The sequence below is a fragment of the Macrobrachium rosenbergii genome, chromosome 8 (genome assembly GCF_040412425.1).
Source record: "Macrobrachium rosenbergii isolate ZJJX-2024 chromosome 8, ASM4041242v1, whole genome shotgun sequence".
In the NCBI taxonomy this organism is placed as follows: domain Eukaryota; kingdom Metazoa; phylum Arthropoda; class Malacostraca; order Decapoda; family Palaemonidae; genus Macrobrachium; species Macrobrachium rosenbergii.
The window spans coordinates 45,608,598-45,630,591 of record NC_089748.1 but is presented as its reverse complement, the minus strand read 5'-3'; the positions used below and the strand labels follow the sequence as shown (position 1 = coordinate 45,630,591).

General features: G+C 36.6%; 2 protein-coding genes across 8 annotated transcripts in view; both read right to left on the bottom strand.

Annotated features, from left to right (window-relative positions):
• LOC136840787 (leucine-rich repeat-containing protein 40-like) overlaps positions 1–15,084 on the bottom strand; it is a 28,883-nt gene extending 13,799 nt beyond the window's left edge. The window contains 8 exon segments of the mRNA XM_067107680.1: positions 128–331; positions 1,647–1,843; positions 1,992–2,127; positions 2,129–2,213; positions 2,722–2,896; positions 8,147–8,274; positions 11,145–11,249; positions 14,987–15,084. Of these exon segments, the coding sequence (XP_066963781.1) occupies positions 128–331; positions 1,647–1,843; positions 1,992–2,127; positions 2,129–2,213; positions 2,722–2,896; positions 8,147–8,274; positions 11,145–11,227 (1,008 nt within the window). The 5' untranslated portion in view covers positions 11,228–11,249; positions 14,987–15,084.
• A 726-nt stretch (positions 15,085–15,810) lies between these two features.
• LOC136840784 (glutamate receptor ionotropic, kainate 4-like) overlaps positions 15,811–21,994 on the bottom strand; it is a 31,333-nt gene continuing 25,149 nt past the window's right edge. For 3 of the 7 annotated variants that reach the window (XM_067107672.1, XM_067107671.1, XM_067107674.1), the window contains exons 6-13: positions 21,901–21,994; positions 21,097–21,262; positions 20,587–20,828; positions 19,797–19,981; positions 19,192–19,422; positions 18,350–18,525; positions 17,009–17,189; positions 15,811–16,473 (exon numbers count right to left, since the gene is read on the bottom strand). The exon at positions 21,901–21,994 is cut by the window's right edge. In XM_067107672.1, the coding sequence (XP_066963773.1) occupies positions 16,306–16,473; positions 17,009–17,189; positions 18,350–18,525; positions 19,192–19,422; positions 19,797–19,981; positions 20,587–20,828; positions 21,097–21,262; positions 21,901–21,994 (1,443 nt within the window). In that variant the 3' untranslated portion in view covers positions 15,811–16,305. The remainder of the gene's footprint in view (positions 16,474–17,008; positions 17,190–18,349; positions 18,526–19,191; positions 19,423–19,796; positions 19,982–20,586; positions 20,829–21,096; positions 21,263–21,900) is intronic. The other 4 variants (XM_067107675.1, XM_067107676.1, XM_067107677.1 and 1 more) reach the window with 2 other exon arrangements.

The following is a 21,994-nucleotide window of genomic DNA, read 5'->3' as shown; positions in this document are numbered from 1 at the left end:
ATACTTTTCATAAACAAAAAAAGTTCTAAATATCAACTTTGTCACTTTCATCATATGCATCCATTAAAAATGAAAAACTATGTACCAAAAACATTAGCACTAAACTTGAACTAAAGGAGAATCTTACCAAATATTCTAGGACATTCAAATTACCCATATCATCTGGCAAACCATTTAGTTTATTATGATCAAGTTGCAATGATCTTAAGTCTGGGAGCATAAACAGGCTTGCTGGAACCTCCTCCAGCTTGTTGTGGCTGAGATTTAAACGTTGAAGGCACGTAAGGTCACCCATTGTCGATGGTAGGCTTGAGAGACAGTTGTCTGAGAGCTGAAATGAGCATCAGTAAATTTGATATAAGTTTACACAAACCTGTTTTAATATTTAATCTATAAGAAAATTAAAACTTGTACACTGGGTATGGTTTAAAGCATTCTTGAATGAACATGACATTTTCCTGCTTTTCCTTTTCTTTTTTTCACTTTCGCTTTGCTATATTTACCTACCACTATGATATAATAAAGAGTAAAGATTTTAATTTTATTATAAAAGGGCTCTCAGGTTTTCCTTCTAATATACCAGCCGCTATATCAAGACTTGAATGTAATCCTGTAATTGAGCACAGTTGCTAATGTTTGAATGGAAGAACTGGACTTTACATTCGAATGTCAGTTTTTAGTTAAAAACTGCTTCATAAAGGATTTTTGCCATGGCTATTAAAGGAATATAGTATATCAATAAATTTGAATACAAGGAAGCATATTCATTAGATAAATTTAAATTTAATAGGAAACTTAAATGTTTTATCAACTCTGAGTAGATTTAGACTCTTCTATTACTAAAATGAGTTTGAAAGGGATCTTACATACAGTTTTTATGTATACTGTATAATGTACTCTCAACTATTCAAAATGAAAACTTATGCCTTTTTGATCTTTGCTGTTGCAAAAGATTTTAGATAAACATCCCAAGGCCTTCAAATAGTGTGTGCTATACAGACTTGTTCCTAAGGAATATTGTATATAACTGCATGTACCACTTCCATACTGTACAAGGCAATATCCTCTTACCATCTTGGCTACATGTAAAAAAATTATAAAATTATCTATGAATGCACATTCTACTTTACATAATTTTTGCTTTAATTAATATCATTACTATTTAGAAGATAAGCCTATTCATATGGAACAAAGCCACAAGGACCATTGACTTGAAATTGAAGCTCCCAAAGAACATCGTGTTTGTTGGAAAGTAACAGAAGGTATTAGGAAATACACGAGGAGGAGGTCAGTTATTGAAAAAGAAAAATAAATGAACAAATTAAAGAATAAATCAATAAAAACGTAAGTAAATTATTACAATATACAAGGAGGATTGCTTTAGAATAGAAATGAGTTGCACCTTTGCTTGAACTTTTCAGGTTCCAATTGTACAACAGCCTCTGGTAGGCTGTTCCACAGTCCAACGGTGTGAGGGATAAAGGACCTCTGGAACTGAGAAGTTCAACAACGAGGCACATTTACTGCACATTGGAGATACTGATCAACAAACGATTTATCTTTCTTATCAATTTTCTTTTGTCCTCTTATCTTCTATCAATATGACTTCATATAACTCACACTAAGTACATCTGTCTTTTACTTACATCTAAGATTTGAAGAGACATTAGGTTATTGATCTTAGGAGCAATAGTTGTCAGCTGATTAGATGCCAGGTACAAACGAGTTAGATCCGTTTGTTCCCACCACCTGTCATCATCACTATTATCCATGCTCATGTTCATCGTTAATTTCTTGGCTTCTTCATTATCGATTTCGTGGATGTGATAAACTTTGTCTGGAACTGAAATAACAAGAGAATACTTGAACTCTATAAACTTAAATGCACTGACAACATCTCATTAAAAGAATTAAGATGAATTTCTGAATTTTCCAAGTAGATATTTCAAAATTTCAACTATAAGCGCTATGAAAACGCACACTATCCTTACCTTCAACCATTCCTCTATTTGAAAGGTTGAGCTGCCCTGATTTTCGTGCCATCTTTATGATCTGTGGATGCAATTCTTCAATTTTTGCCTCGCCAAACACTGCACCTACATTTGCAAAGCCTCCAACAACTGGTCTCACCAATTGATTCTGTGATTTTGCTCTCAACAGAAGCATAAGGTCTTGAAGGTTTTCGTGGTGGATTCAAACGAGGTGTACTTGTTCTTGGGAAAAAGAAAAGAAAAGAAAAAAAAGGACTTTTAGCCAAGGAAAAAATATTCAAGGTATTACACTATACAGCATATATATGGAATTCATTCACACTCTCAACTTGAATATACAGTACACTACAAAGGAGTGTACCATGAAAAAGAAAGCCATGAACTATGTATAAACACTGCACTGTGAATTTTAACTTAGAAATGCTAGCACTAATTACACCAAGACTTAATCATTCAGATATAACAATGATTCAGCAGCACAACAAATTGATAATGAAATGAGTGACGGCACTTTTGAAATGTAACGAGCATATTTGAAGGCCTCGACTATACATGGGAATTTAGACAAAGTGCTGAGACAGTGGAAAGAAATTATTTCAGTAACATCTCAGTATAGGGTAAATCTAACATAAAAGCACTCATGTATAACATGATGATTATGTAACACAATATGTAAAGATGGACAGTATTACTTGTTAACCAAACAGAACAAAATACAAGGGAAACTAACTTGTCTTCTTGGTCTGAATCTTTCCTACTTGATGCAGCTGATCCTCTGCCAGATGTCATTCTAGAGTTTGCAGATACCCTTGACACACCGCGAGAACCACTGCGCACACTGCCTCGAGACAAGCTAGTTCTTGGAGGTCCCATTGGCTTGGTGGGTGTTGGTGTGCTGTTTTGCTCTGAAAATAAATCATTCTGTATTATGTACAGTACTCTAAATTACAAGGGCAAAATAGCACACAAAGACCAATTAAAAGCATCTAAAAATGAGCAAATCTTTTGTCAAATATAACAATAATCCTACACTAAAATGCAAGAATGAAATTTCTACCTCTACAGATTTTAAAACAATGTTTGCACGACACACCACAGATCTCTAGAAACAAATTCCTCTGAAAGAAGGAATAATGCTCTCACAGTTGACATAAAAAGCAATATCTACAGTAAACTCTCAAGTCACATTAAAAAAATACCCAAAATCAAGTTTAACTCACCACAAACTCAGTAATGTACTTATAATCAGCCCATTTCATGGTGATGCATTTCTCCACTGTTGTGAAAGAAATGTAATGACTGCCATCTTCATTCATACTTTTAGAAGGAATGCAGTGTCCGGAAAATTTCATAACCACAAGAGTGTCAATAAATAATAAGTTGGTATGACACAATTAACTTTGTTTTTATAAAATGACACACTCATTACTTTGCAAACTTCGTTCTGTGATCTGTGAAACGTGTCTTATACTTAAATGAAATTGTCTATGAAAAGAAAACATTTCCTGACCACTAGTTTCAGCATACAAGCCTCGACAACAAGTACTCACAGATGGGCAGCTTTACCCAATTTAGCACACACTTGCCAAAATCATGAAAAGCCAGCATAAACAATTCTAGGTCATTTTACTGAGAGTTTACTGCATTTATCTCTTTATTCTTGCTTAATACTAAGAGGCAACCAACTAAAGACAGACACAAATATATTGACATTAAGAGAACGAGTTTAGGATGAACTACAAGAATGAAAGAATGGTAAAAAGCACATAATATTTATATGCCACAAAAGTATATCCTACTGCACCCAAAGCCAACACAGTATTCTTCTACTTTTCTAGGATACAAAGAAATTAAGACCAAATTTCAAAGGCAAAGGTAAAATGATCTGTTACAGGATTAGTTGCAGAACTAATTTTTTCCGTTGTAATAACCTTTAAGTTCACTGTAAAAAAAACCTTCAGTAAGTCGGAAAGTAGGAATGTCACAAAGTGCACATAAGATTTCCAAGTATAATATATCTAAAAGCAAGAGTCACAGCTTATGGGGAAAATTCTACAGCGTTTCTGCTATGGGAATTTCTCCTCATTATAGGACACATTTCTCTTTGGATGATTCAAGAGTTTTAAATTTATTGTTAAGAATACTCATGTAAACTTAACAAACATTACAATACTATGCCTTCCTTTTCTTTAAAAACTGAATGATAAAAAGCTCCATTTCATGTCTTAGATGAAATGCCTGATTTTAAAAGGACTCTCTTAGATAGGCTCACATTTTATATATAATAGCTTAGACGAGTGCAACACACTAACACTGGTTCTGCAAAATAAAAACCAAATCAATCACATGCTTTGAATGTTACATCCACCAAAAATAAAAGCAAAACCTTTCAGACTAAATTTCTCATCATACTGAGTTATCTCCATACATGAAAAATTGAAGAATTTATGAAGGTTAAGTGCCCTAGTGATCTGTTGGGGAGAAGACTGCCAACAAATCTATTTAGTTCACCATGAATATACAAGAAGTGTACTTTACTTTGAAGAAATGTACCTTACAAAATACTCTGTAATTTTCCGATTCATCAAAATCAATGCAAGATTAAGATAGCAAATGACACTTGCAAGAACAATTCTCAATAAACTTAAACATCAGTCATTTAATTGCAGATGGAGAGTAAAAGGTTGAATGCAATGCAGCTGAGGCTAAAGTTTTCACCACAAGTTTTTGCCCTCTTCCTGAATATTAATGAAGCAGCAGTTTAAGAGATTATTTCTGATTTCTTCTTACTAATGCACCTTGCGGTGTTAATTTTGCTGCTGTATTTGATGAATGGAAAAAAAGCAAGATTTATATTTTCATTATTCTACAGAGAAGTACAGTAGTGTATTTTATAATCATTATAACTTCAAAAAAGTACACCATTTACATCACCAAAAACAATTTTAATATAACTCATTAACTACCATGCTAGTAATAAAATAAAGTTAACTACAAGACCAGCACAGGTTTCTCAAAACTACAAAATAGTACAATATACCTAAATGAAGAATAATCATTAAACATAAGAAAACTGCTACTTATCAAGAGATGGAAATTTTATGCCCATTTAATGATACAAAATTTAATTTTTATGTTTACCATGTGCAAATCTCTTACTTTTACTTTTGCCTAAACACCTGGTTACAACAGACAAACTGGACTGTGAATAGCTGCTTTAAAACCGACACTGCTGTGGGCAAATATTATGCGAGACTTCCTATGCTACGAGAATATTTCCCATTCTTGAAAGAAAAGCTGCCCTCTTTCCTTCCCTTTGTCTATAGACCAGAGCTGTGTACAAATTAGAATGGATGAGAAGAGGGAATTCCCAATAAAAGCATTGTGTAAGACCTTGAGTCCGTTAAAACTTATATCAAGTCAAGTTTTGTTTATAAAAATTACAAATCCCTCTTAGAACAAAAAGGTGGTTGACTTCTGAGTTCTTCAGCTGTCATTTTCATCTCATTTCAGCATCCATCATAGAGATGGATGTCTGTTAAGAGATATGTCACTTAGTCTTCAATTCACATTGCAGAGGATCCTTCTTAAATTGTGCTTTGAGTAGCCCTCAGAAAGAGTACCAGTACTACAAGATCTCTACAGCATTCCTGTGGGTCCCCTGCTCCAATGCTTCCTGCGTTTTATTTTTCTTCTTTTCCAACTTTTCAAAATCTAGCTAACTCCAATTTTCACCTCTTAAGAACACTCTTTAGGCTAGCCCTATGAGGTCTACAGATGTGAGTCAGTTGTCCTGTTAAATCTATTATAATAATAAAAATTTTCAGTTCATATTTTAACTATGTATAAGACACCATACTGAATGGTGAGTGGGACATACTGACATTCAAGTGAGTCACAACACTACACAAATGAAAAAAGACAGCAAGCTGGTCGCTTGTCTACAGAAGCTTTTTGAAATTAGTATTCATACCAGAGTTACGTCCATTACAACACAAAAATCTGAGTGACAATTTAGCTATATTTACAAACTTTTAAAAAAGCTAAGTAAACAATATAGCATACCCCTACTTTGCTGAAAGCATAATCCAGCTCTGACACTAACTGAAGGTACAAGGTGCTGTAAGTACATCCTTCTATCAAGTCAAAATGCCTTCTCAATAGTGTTTCTAAACAAACACTTAAGACAAAGAACCTGACACAACTGGATATAAAGATTCTCATCACAGCAAGTTACAGAGTAATAACAGTCCTCACTTGAAAAAGCCCATCATATAACCTGTCTGGACCATGATTTCCAATATGAGATTTGGACACTGTCAATCTGTCCTTGAGATTTTATAACCTGAATAAGGTGCGCATCACTGCTAGAAGACAGTCTACAATAAGAAATCTTTCACAAAGTTTGTTTCATGAGTTTACAAGGCAGTGTCATGGTGACATCTTGGGGTTTCATCTACAGAACAAGCTATTACCCTCCTAACACTACTGCTGTGGACCTATAGTTCTTAGAAATTCATAAGATCCAATCAAAGTGCGGTAAGGGAATGTTATCATCAGCACATCAAAAATGACATACGAATTATTTTGATGATTTGGAGAAAATAATGAGATATAAAGAAAACACTTAAAACCAAAAACATACTACAAACAAAGATATTGCAGTATGCATAAACAATGCTCCACAAAGAGCTCAAAACACACAACTGCTCATCAAGAAAACACATCAAGAAATATTGTGAGACAAGTATGAAGAGCTCCCCATTAGCAAAGTAAGTTGCACTTATCATTTCCCAACATTTTTCTTATTCGCAGCAGCTATCCAGCCTCAGTTTGTCTGCTATATACACGTATTTGAGCATACATAAGAGTGAGAGCTTGCAACTGGTATAAAACTAGTTCTACAGCAGTTCAGCCAAATTACCTGTTACTGAAGGAAACATTGGCAACCATCCTAGAAGGGGTAGAAAGGGTTGTAAGAATCATTACCAAATCATGCGTCAGTGACGTCTAAACTTTAAACATTTCCTTGGATGTAATGGAGAGGGAGGGAGGGGTGTAAGCTTCTACAGATAAGACTTTGACTGCTGAATGGGTTCATTAATAGACATGCACAGAGGGGTTATGCGCTACACACAACTTGATATAAAAAGTCACAACATTTTTCAGTCATAAATTTTTCAACTTTAAAAACACTTCCTATTGCAGCTGTAACTCCAAGTTATAATTCTAATTGTTTAAAGATTTGGGACAAGCTAAAACTATTTTCCACATTAAAAAAAAACGCTAACTACAGATTAAATTTTACAATAACAATAGAGGACATTTAATCAAGATCAAGACTGACTATCTACTATATACTAGTCTCAATCAGTTTGGAAATCATCTAAATTTTTATAAACTATTTTGATTTTTCTAGCATACAAACCTTAATGCACCAACAATGATTACTGAGTGCGGGTGAGTTTCGCCACTAAAAGGAAGCACTCACTGTCTCCCATTCTACAGCAACTTATTTGTGTCTACCTATCTTTTGAAGTGGTTAAACAGAATTACAGTAGGGTACTGATTTTTGTCGTTTCTTTCATAAACCTTTCACATTTATCAAAAGGTCATAACGGCACATATGGTGTTGAACTACATTTGTTACACTTATGGGTTTGATGTAGTTAATTCTAAGAAATCCTACCCAATTCGTAACAAAGTACAATAATGATTCAATGTGAATTATTGTAAAATTGAATTCAAATTTACTTTTTTCATTCCTACCTGTACTGGTTTCTAACACGTGTAAAGACTGTTATGTTATATGGTCGATCCAAAATCAATCTTTTATTCAATTCTCCCTGTATGATACTTTGTTCAATTCACCCTACCAAATATCCATATCCAATCTGCTTTTATTTGCACCTCATTATGAGATTTTCTTATCTTTAAATATATCTTATGCTTTAAACAATTACACATACGTTATTGGTACAGTATTTAGTGTAAAACTCGTACTCACATCCAGTGTGTATACATTCAAAACATTTTCCTAAGATTTCTTGATAACAACAATATGATAAAATCCCACTTCCCAGAAATAGAGAATGACGAAAAGCAAAAGGTATTAATTTCTAGTAATATTAATGCAGTATCATCCTTAACCTTACCCATTTCCAAATCTCTTGGGCTATTCGAAACCGAGGAATGGGTTCTCAGAGGTCTCAGAGGACGAGAGGCTACAGGAGGGGGCAACCGTCCAAATGCTCCAACACCAGGGCTGATGGGTGCTGGTATCCTGTAAACATCTTGGAATTAGTTATAACTATTTTACGCTGAAACGTGATTCAAATTCTATGCCATGCAAATTACCTTCTGATTTCAAAAAGAATTTAACACTGCATAAAATTGTTGCACCTTGTCATTAAAGTCTTCCCATATGAAACTTTCTTAAATCAAACTGCAAGCTTATCAGTAACTCATAAACTGAAGTATGAAGTCTTCGCATGAATTCATAAATAATCAAGACTCACTGTAATACTGTTTGTGCAGCAAACATATGTGGGGGAAAAATGAATTACGGTAAGTGCTGATCTGTTGATTCAAGGGTAGTACACTTATACCACTGAACCATCTTCCCAAGAAAAATTAACTGTACATAAACTATCATTAAGGAAAATATACAATATCTGAAAATGAAAATTAGGCTAATCATGACTCAAATTCATGAAAGTTACCGTTATCCTGTGAAGCCTAAAAAGTTTGAGACTCCCATTCTTCACATAAGAGAGAGGCTGAAAAACATTCAACCTTAAAAAACACCAGATTTTTGAAACAAAAATACAGTATAAACTACTTATACTACAACAAAAGTCATGACTACAAATTGAAATGTTCTGTTTGGCAGCAAACCTTCAAATGCTCCCAGACAGAAGCAAATGAGAATTAGGATGCACAAACATAGTGCTTTGCCCTTTCTAGAACTGTAAGAGAAGATGAGAGTTAAGCAAATGCAAGTTTAAAAGAAAAGGGCCACTTTGATTGTCAAGAAGCCCTGTTGTAAAGGGCTGGCATGGGGCTTCTCTCTCCTCAACAGTTCACAGAGTGAGATGTTCCAGTAAGAATGATGAACTACTTTACCTTAATACATCCACCTCTCATTAGGAATAAATCTGTCAGTTGAACCTGGTGAGATTCCAGAAATACAACTTTGCAGTTATCTTAAACAGATTCGGCCATGGGTAAAATGAGATCCCTGTAACAGCATGATCATACAAATATTTAACCAAATCACTTACCAATTTTATCTGAGTGACAGAGTTTAAACTTCCTTACCTATTCAACTGTAGAAGGATCTGAGTAAAATAACTTCCCGTATTGCAATTCTCTTCAAAAGGATGCTTATAGTACTGGTCGGGATTTCCTTATCAATACAGAGGGGTGGAACAGCTAGTTAACACTAAAACAAAATAAACAAAATAAGTAAAAAATAAAGAGAGCTCAGTTTACAGTATGCACATATGAGGTATGTCTCTTTTAAACATGATTTAAACATGATCCATAAGGAATTAATTTCACAATCGGTTTTATAAACCAAATACTCTGGATTTTTTTTTATTTACTGTATACTAAAGGTAAACTTCTTCTCTATTCATGCATAAATTTTACCAAGCCCTTAAAATCCTTCCAGCAATAAGAGTAATGATTCTTAAATTACATTTTCAAGAGGAGGTGGCAAGATCATGTTTCTCTTAGATGACTTATTGTAGCTATTTTTTGGTGTGTGTGTGTGTGTCTCAGGAGCACTTGATGCAAAGGTTAGGTTACAATTAAACAATGGGGTTGTGTTAAAACAAACATCCCATCAAATAAAAAAGCAAGACTTATATCTGGCACGTATGCAGCAGAAACATGGCTAAAGACAAGGCAAATGCATAACCTGAAAATTGTGTTTATAAAATGTCAAGATTCATTACCAGGGTGCAGTTGAAAGATTGAATGATGTATGAGGAAGTTGCAAAAAGATATGGTGTCCACATGATGGACAGCAAACTGAGGTCTCAAAAACTGTAATGAACTGGGAGTAGCATGGAAAAAATCAAGGAAATCAGCAACAGGTAAAGACTGAGACCTAATGGAAGCTCAAGAAGAAAGAACAAAGGAAAAAGGAAAGCAGGGAGAATTAATTCCACAAATGCTTGTAAAGGGGAAAAACTGACCTAATAATATTTACAGCAATGATGATAACATTACACACTACATATTTATAAAAAATCACAGGCTAATAGAAGAAGGTATAAAAAGGTCCAGTTTGCATTGCCATTTGCTACAAGGAGAACTCTGTTAACTTGAAGACTAACCATCTTAATTCTGGTGTTAGGTTCAATCACCAAGTACAGGCTTACCAACTCTATGATTCTCTAGGGAAAGTACTGCACGCTACTATTTGAATGTCTGCAAATTTTCTATGGCACCCGCCTCTTGAAATTTAACCGGTATATTTGATACTTTCCACAAAAAAATCCACTTCATAATTTACTGATTTGCAGTATTATTAAAATGTTGGACAGAGACTTACATCTTTATATGTGTATGCTGTACACGGACATGAATCAACCAACAAAAATGAAAATCCACCTAAACATCAAGCAAATAATTTAAGCTGAATATAATCTACGTTTATTTCTAAAGTGAGGACGAAACAGCAGCCATAAAAGTTAACTCAAGGATTTTAAAAAATTTAAATCTGCATGCAAATACTAAGGACTAATTTTTTTTTATTTCACAGGAGGAATTAAAGTTATGTTCAACCATCTTTTATCACAGGTAATTTATAACAAGCATCTTCTATAAAATCATCACTAACATAAACAAATAAAATAGGTTTTCAGCTTATAGGAAATGGGTAAACATTGTGACAGTATATTTGTTTGTATATTCTAAAAAGCAAAGCTTTGAATTCCATTCTAACTGAAAATATATTGCTAAATGCAACAAGCAGCTTAAGATAGACAGCTTCTGGAAATTCAAAAACTTCTGAAGCAACTGTAATGCATACACCTGGAAACTGAGCTTTAAGGTTTACAACCATTAAAAGGCAATAAATTTCTTTTATCCCTAATTTTTTACTTAACTATAGTATCAGAGTGCAAATGGACTTATACTTACCTACTTGGTACTGGTATTCGACTTAATGGGGCACATAGCGGATTCCTGCTGCCTCCAGTTCTATGTTTGTCACCATTTAACATAATATATAACCATTCTAATATCCTGCAAAAGTAAATCTCAAGAATATAAATGCATATCAGATATGTTCACACATCTTTCAAAATGTCAATCTGAATTGATCCTTTATTGCCAACATAGTATGTATTCATTAAGTTACTGTAATACTAAAAGTGGCATTCATTACAGCCTCTCAAGCATAATTCCAATCTTCATTTAACAACAATTTTTATAGTAACAATATACAGTATAACTTGGTCAAAAACAAAATTAATTTAATCACATGCATATTTAACGATAGCTTATCCAGTGCATTATTAACTTAATCATTTGCATACTATAAGATAGCTTATCCAGTGCATTAACAATCTCCAAAACCTCCACTGATGATCAAAGTCATACTTTCCACTTATCTGAGTATGCATTCAGTCCCTGAGCAATCTTAGTGGTGAAACTAGTCATTCTGCTTTTTGTACCAGCTACAAGGAGGGGATGGGAATGCACTTCCAATAAAATAATGGGTTTGTATGTGAAAAAATCATCATTATGTTCAAACACACAAATCAGAACCCCTACACAAACCACAAACATTTTGAGTGGCAGCATATTTGCACACTTGCAGGTTGTCATGACAGCACAGACCCATCACAAATGAACCCTCATCCTCATGGACATGTTCCAGAGAGCACACACATTTTTGAAAAGAAGGTTAGCACTGACTTTTCTTTTTACCTCTGGAGAAGCGAGAACAACAAGAAGCGAGTACATGGCCGTCTTCCTGTCTTGGGAGAATCATGAAGACAATGGGTCAAGAGGAAGCTCTGAGAACTCAGGGTCAATCCTACCTAGGACAAAAGTCTTGTATGGAGGTAAGCAAACACCGTCGTCAACCTTCGAGATGGGAGATACAGTACTTACGTAAAGTTTGCTTGGGCTTCTTGTAAGCAGGCTTCCACAACTTCTTCCTACAAGAAAACATAAAGTGGCCACACACGCACACACACACACACTTACATCTAGCGGACCTTTCTTGTTCAGTCACACGCACATATCAATATCAGTCACATCTATAATGAAAAACCAAGCACAAGCCATTGTCATCAACACCAATTTTCAAAGCTTCAACAAGGCAGTCAGGGAAAGCCAAGTTAGGTTAGGACAGGTTAGTAGGAGATTCCCCTTCACACCCACCTATCACCAATGAACCACCTTGCTGCCAAACTTCAATGATTGTTTTCCAGCTTGTATGGAAAGTACTCCTACAGAAAAGGTTTTCTATTTAAACAGGAACAATCTGACTGTTCTACACAAATTCTAAGTCAAGTCAGTTGTTGCATCTGCAGTTCTGAAATTCAATTGAGCTGCACAGAGGGTCTGTTTGACTAATGAGGAACTGCAGTCTCTTTTCTTTAAAGACTGTTACTGTACAGCATATTTAGTTCAATCCATATTGCCTTACATTTAACATTGCTGTTTTAATATCAGACTTTTGTAATACATATAGGACCTAAATTTTCATGTTACTGGTATATAGTCTGACTCCTTCCAGTTGCTAACCCATCTTAAATCCTTGTGCTGAGTATATTTGTACTTGTCTTATAACTGTCCTTTGCCAGTTATTTCTATTCCTTCAGTAGTCAAGGGGAAGTATATTTATGAGCAAAGAAAACACTTATACCATTTTGCATTCCTAAGATTGTGAACATTGTGCCTCTCCTAACTTAAACAAAAAATTCAGGTTCTTACAAAACTGGAGACCTTTGTCTCAAGAGAAAAAAACAAGTTCCACTGTGGCTTAGGAATTTTAAATACACTATTCTTTCACAAGTGCTCACTGACAGCCTATTAACCTTAGTCAATGCAAATTTATAAGAGAGTTGTTTTGATATTTCTAGAAAAAGTGTTGGAGGTGCATCACTAAAACCCACACAACTGACATTAATCTTGATATAAAATTGAAGGTTAGCAATACGTATAGGATAGGGTAAGCTCAGTTTAGAAATTATCCCTGTAAGTACTACTAGCACACCTTTTATGGAAGGGATACAGGGAATTTTGCTGCCATGGATAAAACATAACTTATGCCAGGTTAGGTTACAATGTATCCCTGTTATTAGCAATAGCATCAGTTTTGGGCACTGTTAAGGTGGGCCTTTTGGAAAAGCACCCAGTCAAGTAGGATGCTGCACCCTAAGTTAGTTTAGGTTAGGCTGCACCTGTTTAACTGCCATTTCCACATTTTTCTTGTTTCTCCCCTAGTTTTTCCTCACGATTCTTACTTACCGTAGGCTATCATACACATGAATCACATACTTTTTCAGCATTTTCTCATGTGTTTTCAGCAAATTTCACCAATGCTGTTGGTACTATACACCTGTTTTTTCAGTCAATTTCATAACTCAAAAGCTCAATTTTTCACTCTGGTCTTATAAACATGTAGCCAATGGGTAGGTTTAGGTTAGGTTAAAAGGCAGGTGTTGTTTAGAAAAACAGCAGTTTGCCACTCTAAACAAAGAGAGGAATGCTGGAACAAATGGAAATAGCCCAACAAAATGCCGTCTTCGTGTTGATTACAACTAAAGTACTGAGTTACAGTGATAAACATTACATAGGTGTGCCATTTGAGGTCAGCACATCATTCACTGAGCACCTGGATGGAAGTTTTCAAGGGTAGAAGAGTTGACAAAGCTTAATCGTAAAACACCATACTTGACTCAAAATTGCTTTCAACACTCATTTTACTGGGACTTCACATGGTTATTTTGCTGCTTATGGGAGTAACCCACAGCTCATTTTGTCAATTAAGCTTCAATCTTTTGAGCAGTAATCTTGAGTCTTGTTTTTTAGTCATTTCAACAATTATATAACAAGTGAGTAATTAGCAAATTTTTGCCTTATTGACAGAAACACTGATGCATTGTGAATGTTTTTTTCTGAAAGCTGCTGACTCAAAATCAGCCAAAATTACCCAGGGCAATTTGATCAAGATGTGTTTCAACTGGCATACATCTTAACCTAACCTTGACCTAAGACATCGTGTACTGACATGGCAGGGGGGGGGGTGGGATCAGCTCACTCTAGCCTGTCCCAGTGGAACTCTCAAACCTATTCTGACATTCTATAAAAGCCATAACGGGTTTTGGGATGCACAATAGGGAGACAAGGGTAGGTGAGACAAATCTGACTGTGCAGTCAGGCCAAATCCAACCTATTCTAGAATTCCGTATCCTGACCTAACCAGACCTTACCTTCCTAACCTGACTTAGGGTGTTATGCCTGGACCTGGCCAGGGACCCCAGAAGTAACACTATCTCCCTACTATGCATCCTACCCCTAAGCTTTGACCAGGCAACGTGGCTACAATAACCCTGCACTAGGATATCACAGCCCCGAAACATTACAAATTGGGTTAGGCTACAAATACAGACCCTTAAGGAGTCCGCACAAATTGGGATGGGTTACTATATCTTCACAGGCGCAATGGCTTACCTTACTCCAAAAATGAATATCGCAGATCGTCAAGGTTCCTCCCAGTCCTGTTTCCAAGAAAATCACGAACGGTCACGCCTACCTAACTTTACGCCCACTGGAGAACTCGCTCACTCCTTCAGGAGAGACAGATTGTGTACCCTACATGGTCATGGGTGTTACCCTACTAATTTTCGCCGAGGCTTGATGTACCTCTTATTCAAGAGAAATTATGGTATTTTACGTGGTTACTTTTCATTTGAATTGATCTCAATAAATATATATCACCTGAAATGGTGTGGGGAACGACTTACAGAAATTTGGTAAAATCCAAAATCGAGGAAAAGTTGTTGTCACTTTTCTTAGAACAGTGAAACGCATTGTTTATACCTCCTCCCACAAAGGGAAGTCGCGTTCGTTATTGATATTTTCAAGTATCTAAAAACTAAATGTGAAAATTACATTCAATATAATTTTATCCATATTTTTTAGTTTCTATTAATAAAATTAACTTGTTACCGACTCAAAGAATTTAATTCATATTATGAAAATATAACATTTATACTCTCACCACTTTCGGGAGGAAAGCGAGGTCAAGGTGCTTTCAAGGAAAAGTTAAATAGCTAACCTTCCTTTCGATTCATGTCAAAACACAGTAGTAAATTCGAACCCAACCGATTGCGCCACTCCAGTTTCAGAGTGATCTGGTTTACGATTCTGCTAACTAATCGGAGAGTAATAATTTCCCTTATCTAGTCTTTCTTCACTGCAGACTCATATTTGGAGTAATATAAATCGTGCACTGAAAGACTGAAAATATGTCACTCGGTGTATTAAACTCTTCCACCATATTATAACGAAAGTTTTTCTTTAGGTTTAAGAATTCATGACGGTAATGGTGGAGCATTTGCCTCATTATTTTCATTACAGCGATCTTGAGTAAACCCTGTTAACATAAATGAAGTTCTTAGGTGACTTCCATGAATTCTTATCCTACCGAACTTATATTTATCAAAAGCCACCCTTGGGTCAATTTAACAACATATTCGATGAACTTAACTTAATCAGGGGAGGAATATTGTTCATGAACAAATAGATGAGGTTAATTTCTTTCGTATTTCGGAATGAAGAAGAGAGATGCTTTGTGACCATTTATTATGGATGAATTATGCAAATATTACAGCTGACCGAATGTTAATTCTCTCACTACAAATCAGAATTATTCCATTAGTGATGCAGGCTATTTCGTTGTATATTTTGCAATGTGTAGAGTTCATTTAAACTGAAATTAAGCTAAATAAGTCTATTTGGCATATATGCTCTCTCTCTCTCTCTCTCTCTCTCTCTCTCTCTCTCTCTCTCTCTCTCTCTCTCTCTCTCTCTCTCTCTCTCTCTTCTAATGAAGGTTTATAAGCAGTTGATAAAAATCTTATTTAATTACACTCCATCTTATGAAAACAAACAGTCCAAAGGAAGATTCAAAGCTCTACAAAGTTACTGTACACAGTATACTCAAGATGAAATAACAGTGCCCAGGAAAATATACTACAAATACAAAATAACTTACATGAAAACAAATACCGAAAATAAGATAAAAACTTTTCCGTGCTGACTGGAAACTGACGTGAATGGATTAAATCTCTTCGGAGGCTGTTACTGAACGCGTCTTCTGGGTGCAAAAGAAGACCCAGTTTTCACACATGAAGGCAAACAGGGCTGCGGTCAAGCCTAAGGCGAAGATGTAGAAAACAGTCTGCAAGTGGTAGAGGCCTAAAACGACGTTTTCCGAACTTCCTTGAAGCTAAAAGGGAGAAGAATTGCGATTACTTGCCAGATTTAACAAAAATGCGAGTGCCACTCCACAATGTATAGTAAGTGTCCTGTTGTTCTATAATCACTACAGCTCTGAAATCAGACCCATTTCCTTATCTATGATAACATTTTGCCATATCTTCATCATAACTTTTCATCAATCACACTTCATTTATATATATATATATATATATATATATATATATATATATATATATATATATATATATATATATATATATATATATATATATATATATATATACATAGATTGATTGATAGATAAACCAGGATAAACAATACCATGCAATTTCCCAGTGATCATTTTGTCAAATATATTTATAAAAGTGCCAAGGGAAGGTTCAATGTCTGAGTTATTGCTGCTATGACCCACAGATTTATTTACGAGTACTTGCTTGAATATGTATCCTCACCCCAGAGAGAGAGAGAGAGAGAGAGAGAGAGAGAGAGAGAGAGAGAGAGAGAGAGAGAGAGAGAGAGAGAGAGAGACTTCTTCTACCGACCTCTCCGAGCTGCGCAGCATTTTCGGCGTTCTTCTCTTCCTTCTCCTTGAAACAGTTCGCATCCTTGCATTCTTTTTTCCTCGGGGAACCGATCATTTGGTTTATCCAGTGGTACACGAGTCCCGCCTCTATCAGCCGCTGTTTCATCAGGTCTATGGCTCTCTTGAAGGGGGCATTTCTCCTGTTGGGAGTGGGAGCATTCATTCATAAGCTAACATTGGTATAAAAGGAGGCACAGAAATCATTGTACAGGCGATTGGTTTGGCCATCTAGCTTGAGTCTGAGGCACTGTTTGATGTTGCTGATGCTTAATTTGTTAAGGTATTGTGGCTAAGTTAAGTATATCTTAGTTTAACCAGACCACTGAGCTGATTATCAGCTCTCCTAGAGAGGGCTGGCTCGTAGGATTAGACTCATTTTACGTGTCTAAGAACCAATTGGTTACCTAGCAATGGGACCTACAGCTTATTGTGGAATCCGAACCACATTATACCGAAAAATGAATTTCTATCACCAGGAATAAATTCCTCTAATTCTTCATTTGGCCGGCCGGAGACTCGAACGCGGGCCCAGCAGATTGCTATCCGAGAACTATACCGACCCGTCCAACGAGGAACTAAAGGTACACTCGATCAGTCATTTTCCTCTGAAAACGAGACTAGGGCTAAAAAGCAGTGTAGCAAATATGATATTCATCCTTACACATTATATGCAACACCAAGGAAGGCTGCTGGCCTATCTCACTGAGCAGGTAAAACAAGTAATGTCGCGAAGACAAACATACATAGAAAAAATGATGATCAACAGTAATAATAAGTCAGCAATTGTGCCTCGCTATCAAACTTCTCTGTTCCAGAGGTCCTTTGTGCCTCGCACCGTTGGACTGTGGAACGGTTTCCCTGAGGATGTTGTGCAACTGGAGCCTCAAAAGTTCAAGAGAAGATGCAGTGCATTACTGCCCTAAAACAGTTCTCCCTGTAATTTCAGGAATTTATCGACACTTTCATCTATTTGTTTATTAATTTTTTTTAGCTTACCTCTGTTTTCTTGTAACTGATCCATTCTTTCTATTTTTCCTACTGTCTTCTGTAATTTCTTTCCAATGAACCCCCATATTCTTCGGAAGCTTGAATTTCAAGTCAGTGGCCCCTGTGGGCTTGTCCCATATGAACAGGGCTCAACGTCTGAATAATAATAATAATAATAATAATAATAATAATAATAATAATAATAATAATAATAATAATAATAATAATAATACTAATAATACTAATAATAAAGATCCTGGGTCAACGCCTTTGCTTAGAAAAGTCATCGTTTTGAGAACGGGTCCAAACATACCTGAATCCCCACCCGTGGCCGGATCTGAAGTATTCGGCCTTAGAGTAATAAACCGGAGTGTATCCGAATCTGTTCGTGTACGAAGCGGCGACAATGGACTTGATCCTGAACTTCTTGACGATCAGGACGTGTTTCCCCTTCAGCACTCTATTCATCTGACCCGGGATTTCTTGGATCTGGAATTCAGAAGGTGGAATTGAGTGAGGAGTCTCGTATAAATGACTTCTTTCGAGACGCTTCATCAGGTCTTTTAAAGGGGTAGACGTGACTCTTTGGTGGGATGTAAAAGGGGAGCGAAGGACTGAATAAATTGTTCACTGCTATGTGGATGGCAAATTACGGTATAATGGTCAGTGAAACGTTATTAGATTTGGAAAAATGGGAAATATGAGTGATGACCAAAATAACGATTGAGTTCAGGATTCAGTTTTACATTCGGGAGAAACATGACTGCGCTTTGTTCTAGATAAGGTTTTTTTTTTTTTAATGAATTTCCAGTAGCTTATCCAATTATCCTAAATTAACAGAGTATTATTCCATCTCTCTCTCTCTCTCTCTCTCTCTCTCTCTCTCTCTCTCTCTGTGTGGAAAAAGGGGAAATATGAGTGATGCTCCAAAAGCGAAGAGAGGGGAAGCGAAAAACAATCACAAAACAAAAGAGTTAACAGAATTATTTCTTCAATAGTTAAAACTTGCAATGCCTTTTCATACGACTTTAGGATATAATTCGGTAGAAGAGTGTTCGAGCTGATCAGAATATATACGAAAGTTAAACGATTATGTTAACGGAAAGCACCAATAAATCTATGTACAAGCTCAGTCCAGTCTGTTCTAGACCTCACCTCCAGTTTCTTGAAGACCTTCTGGATGGCGGGAACTTCGTTGTACTTCAACCAGGCGTAACAAGCAAGGTGGGTGTTCTCAAACCCCCAGGTAAACCCTTTTTTCTCCAGGAGCTCCTCAAACGAGTCTATGGTAGGAGACTTCCCTGGGACTGACAAGTGAGCCACCAGTGAGGACTTGTAGACGACGGTGATGAGGGTGCAATAGACCCACCACCACACCAAGAACGTCTGCAAGAAGAAGGTTGAACTTGATTACTGTTGGCATTCAAGGGCAAAGAGACGTGTATGAGTATTCTCTAAGCATTCGTCTGATGTCTGAAAGGGACAGTCTTGGCCTCTTTATTTCGTCTGATATTTGAAAGGTGCAGCCTACGCCCCTGTATTTCGTCTGGTCTATGAAAGATAGATAGATACACAGAAAATAGAATTTAGGCCACAGGCCAAGCGCTGGGACCTATGATGAGGTCATTCAGCGCTGAAAAGGAAATTGACAGTAAAAAGGTTCGAAAGGTGTAACAGGAGGAAAACCTCGCAGTTGCAGCCTGTGCCCCTATACTTCTTCCTTACTAACTCTACAAGATACCTGCGTAGCATCGACTCACCAACCCGCTGGCATTCTGAGGTAACGTGGCAGTGGGCTTCTCGAATATGGTGCTCCAAGTAGAAAGGAACGATATATCCAGGGGTAGGCCAGGTTTTCCAGACACCCTGGACCACATGAGCTGGAGCGCCCAGAGGACGATTCCGGCCGATGCCGTCGAGATTAAAACGCCCACCCACAACTTTCCTGCAGGGGGGGGGGAAATAATATAATATACAAAGAAAAGGTCAAGATGCAGCATCCGAAGTTCCTGAAGTGATTTTATAACATTATTTCCATGTGGAATGTAGACTTCAAATGACGTCACATCTCATTTTTCGGTCATGGGATTGAACAAACAATTTTGATGCATATCAGTACATTTTTCAGTTTCCTTATTATTATTATTATTATTATTATTATTATTATTATTATTATTATTATTATTATTATTATTATTGTTGTTGTTGTTGTTGTTGTTGTTGTTCTTGTTGTTGTTGTTCAGAAGATGAATCTTATTCATATGAGACAAGCCCACCACAGGGGCCATTGACTTGAAATTCAAGCTTCCAAAGAATATTACGGTGCTCATTAGGAAGAAGTAAAAGGAGGTAAAGGGAAATACAGAAAGAAGAGATCTCGCTTATTAAAAAAGAAAAAAATAAATTAATAAATAGATAAAAATGTAGAAGAATTCGTGGTTCAACTTCTGTAACGAACTGAAGATCAATAATTTTTTTTTCTTGGAGGTGGGAGAAAGCGTTACTACGCCGATCTACAGACTGATGACATCTCCAGCCACCTTGTATTACCTTGGAACGGCTGAACCAGCGCCAGATACGAGGGTATCTGACGGGGCTTGGACGAAACGAGGACCAGAGGCTCGATCACGTAGACTCTGGTGTAGTCTATCACCGGCAGACGTTCTCTCAGGTACGTCACGGACATGGAGAAATCGGCTTTGTGGTACTGCAAAGTCCCTATCATCCCAGTCCAGTTTCCAGACGGCGTTACGACTCCCCACTGCTCGTCCCACGGCACCCGCATGACGTACCTGTCTGGAACAGGTGGATTAATTAGTCGGTGAAGTTACCAGTATGCTCGAAACTTAAGTAGGCCTACTGCTGATGATACTATAGGTTGTGTGATAGATTCACGCATTCCGTGAGGTTCCAAATAAGAAAAATATTTATGTTAAAAATCTTGACAGTTTCAGAATCCTGAACAGTCCATACGTAAAATTTTTAGTCACTAGGGAGGTAAAACAAATAACAGAGTGAAAGAAAATTACTTCTAGAGCACCACCATTCCCAAAGGCTTACGTGAAATTGCGCACTTTAGCGATGGCATTGAGCATGCGGATGTCGACCGAATCCTTGGGAGTGACTGTGGTGGAGGTCTCGTTGGAGTCTCTGTCGTAATCGAGGAATGGGTACCAGTCCAGCTGAACGATCTTCAGCTGATGCCCGTTCATGTCAGCGAACTCATCTGGCACGGAAGAGAAGGAATCGGGGTTTGAACGAGCTTGAACCGGGTTAGAGCTTCTCACATTAGTGGGAACACCTCTTGGATTTAACTGATATTGAAGCGGTCAAGCCTGCGCCTATGAAGCTCGGTCTACTTGAGCACAAGCAAGGGAGAAATGGAAAGAGCAAGGGAGCCGTTTCAAAGACAAAATCCCTCAGTTACTACTGCTATAATACCATTACGCTCTGATATTCTGCATGCAGGTTCGAATCCTACTCCTAGACATCAGGGTTATTTCATATTCTGGCACATGGAACTAAGGTTTTGTAGTGACGAGCGTATCCAAAAATTGTGAAGAATTCGATAACTTAAGGGGGCATTGTTGTTATTACAGTTACATGACATTTAGGATGTTTGACTTGCATGGCTGGTAAATAATAATAATAATAATAATAATAATAATAATAATAATAATAAACCAGATTGTCCACACTCTAGGATTAAAAGGTTTGACTTTTTAAGGAGAAGTCAAAATTTCAGCGCGAGAGATTTTTAAGCCTATGAAAAGATCACCATGACTTCAAAACTGTCACTCAGTAATATATAAATGCTTGTGAGATTAAGAAAAATACTAGAAACATTATGGACTCCATATTTACCTTCGAGCAGACTGTTATTCCAAATAAAGCCAGTTGTTGGAGTCCATTTGTTCATGAGACGAATTCCCGCTTCGCCTCCGTCGCAGAAGAGGCA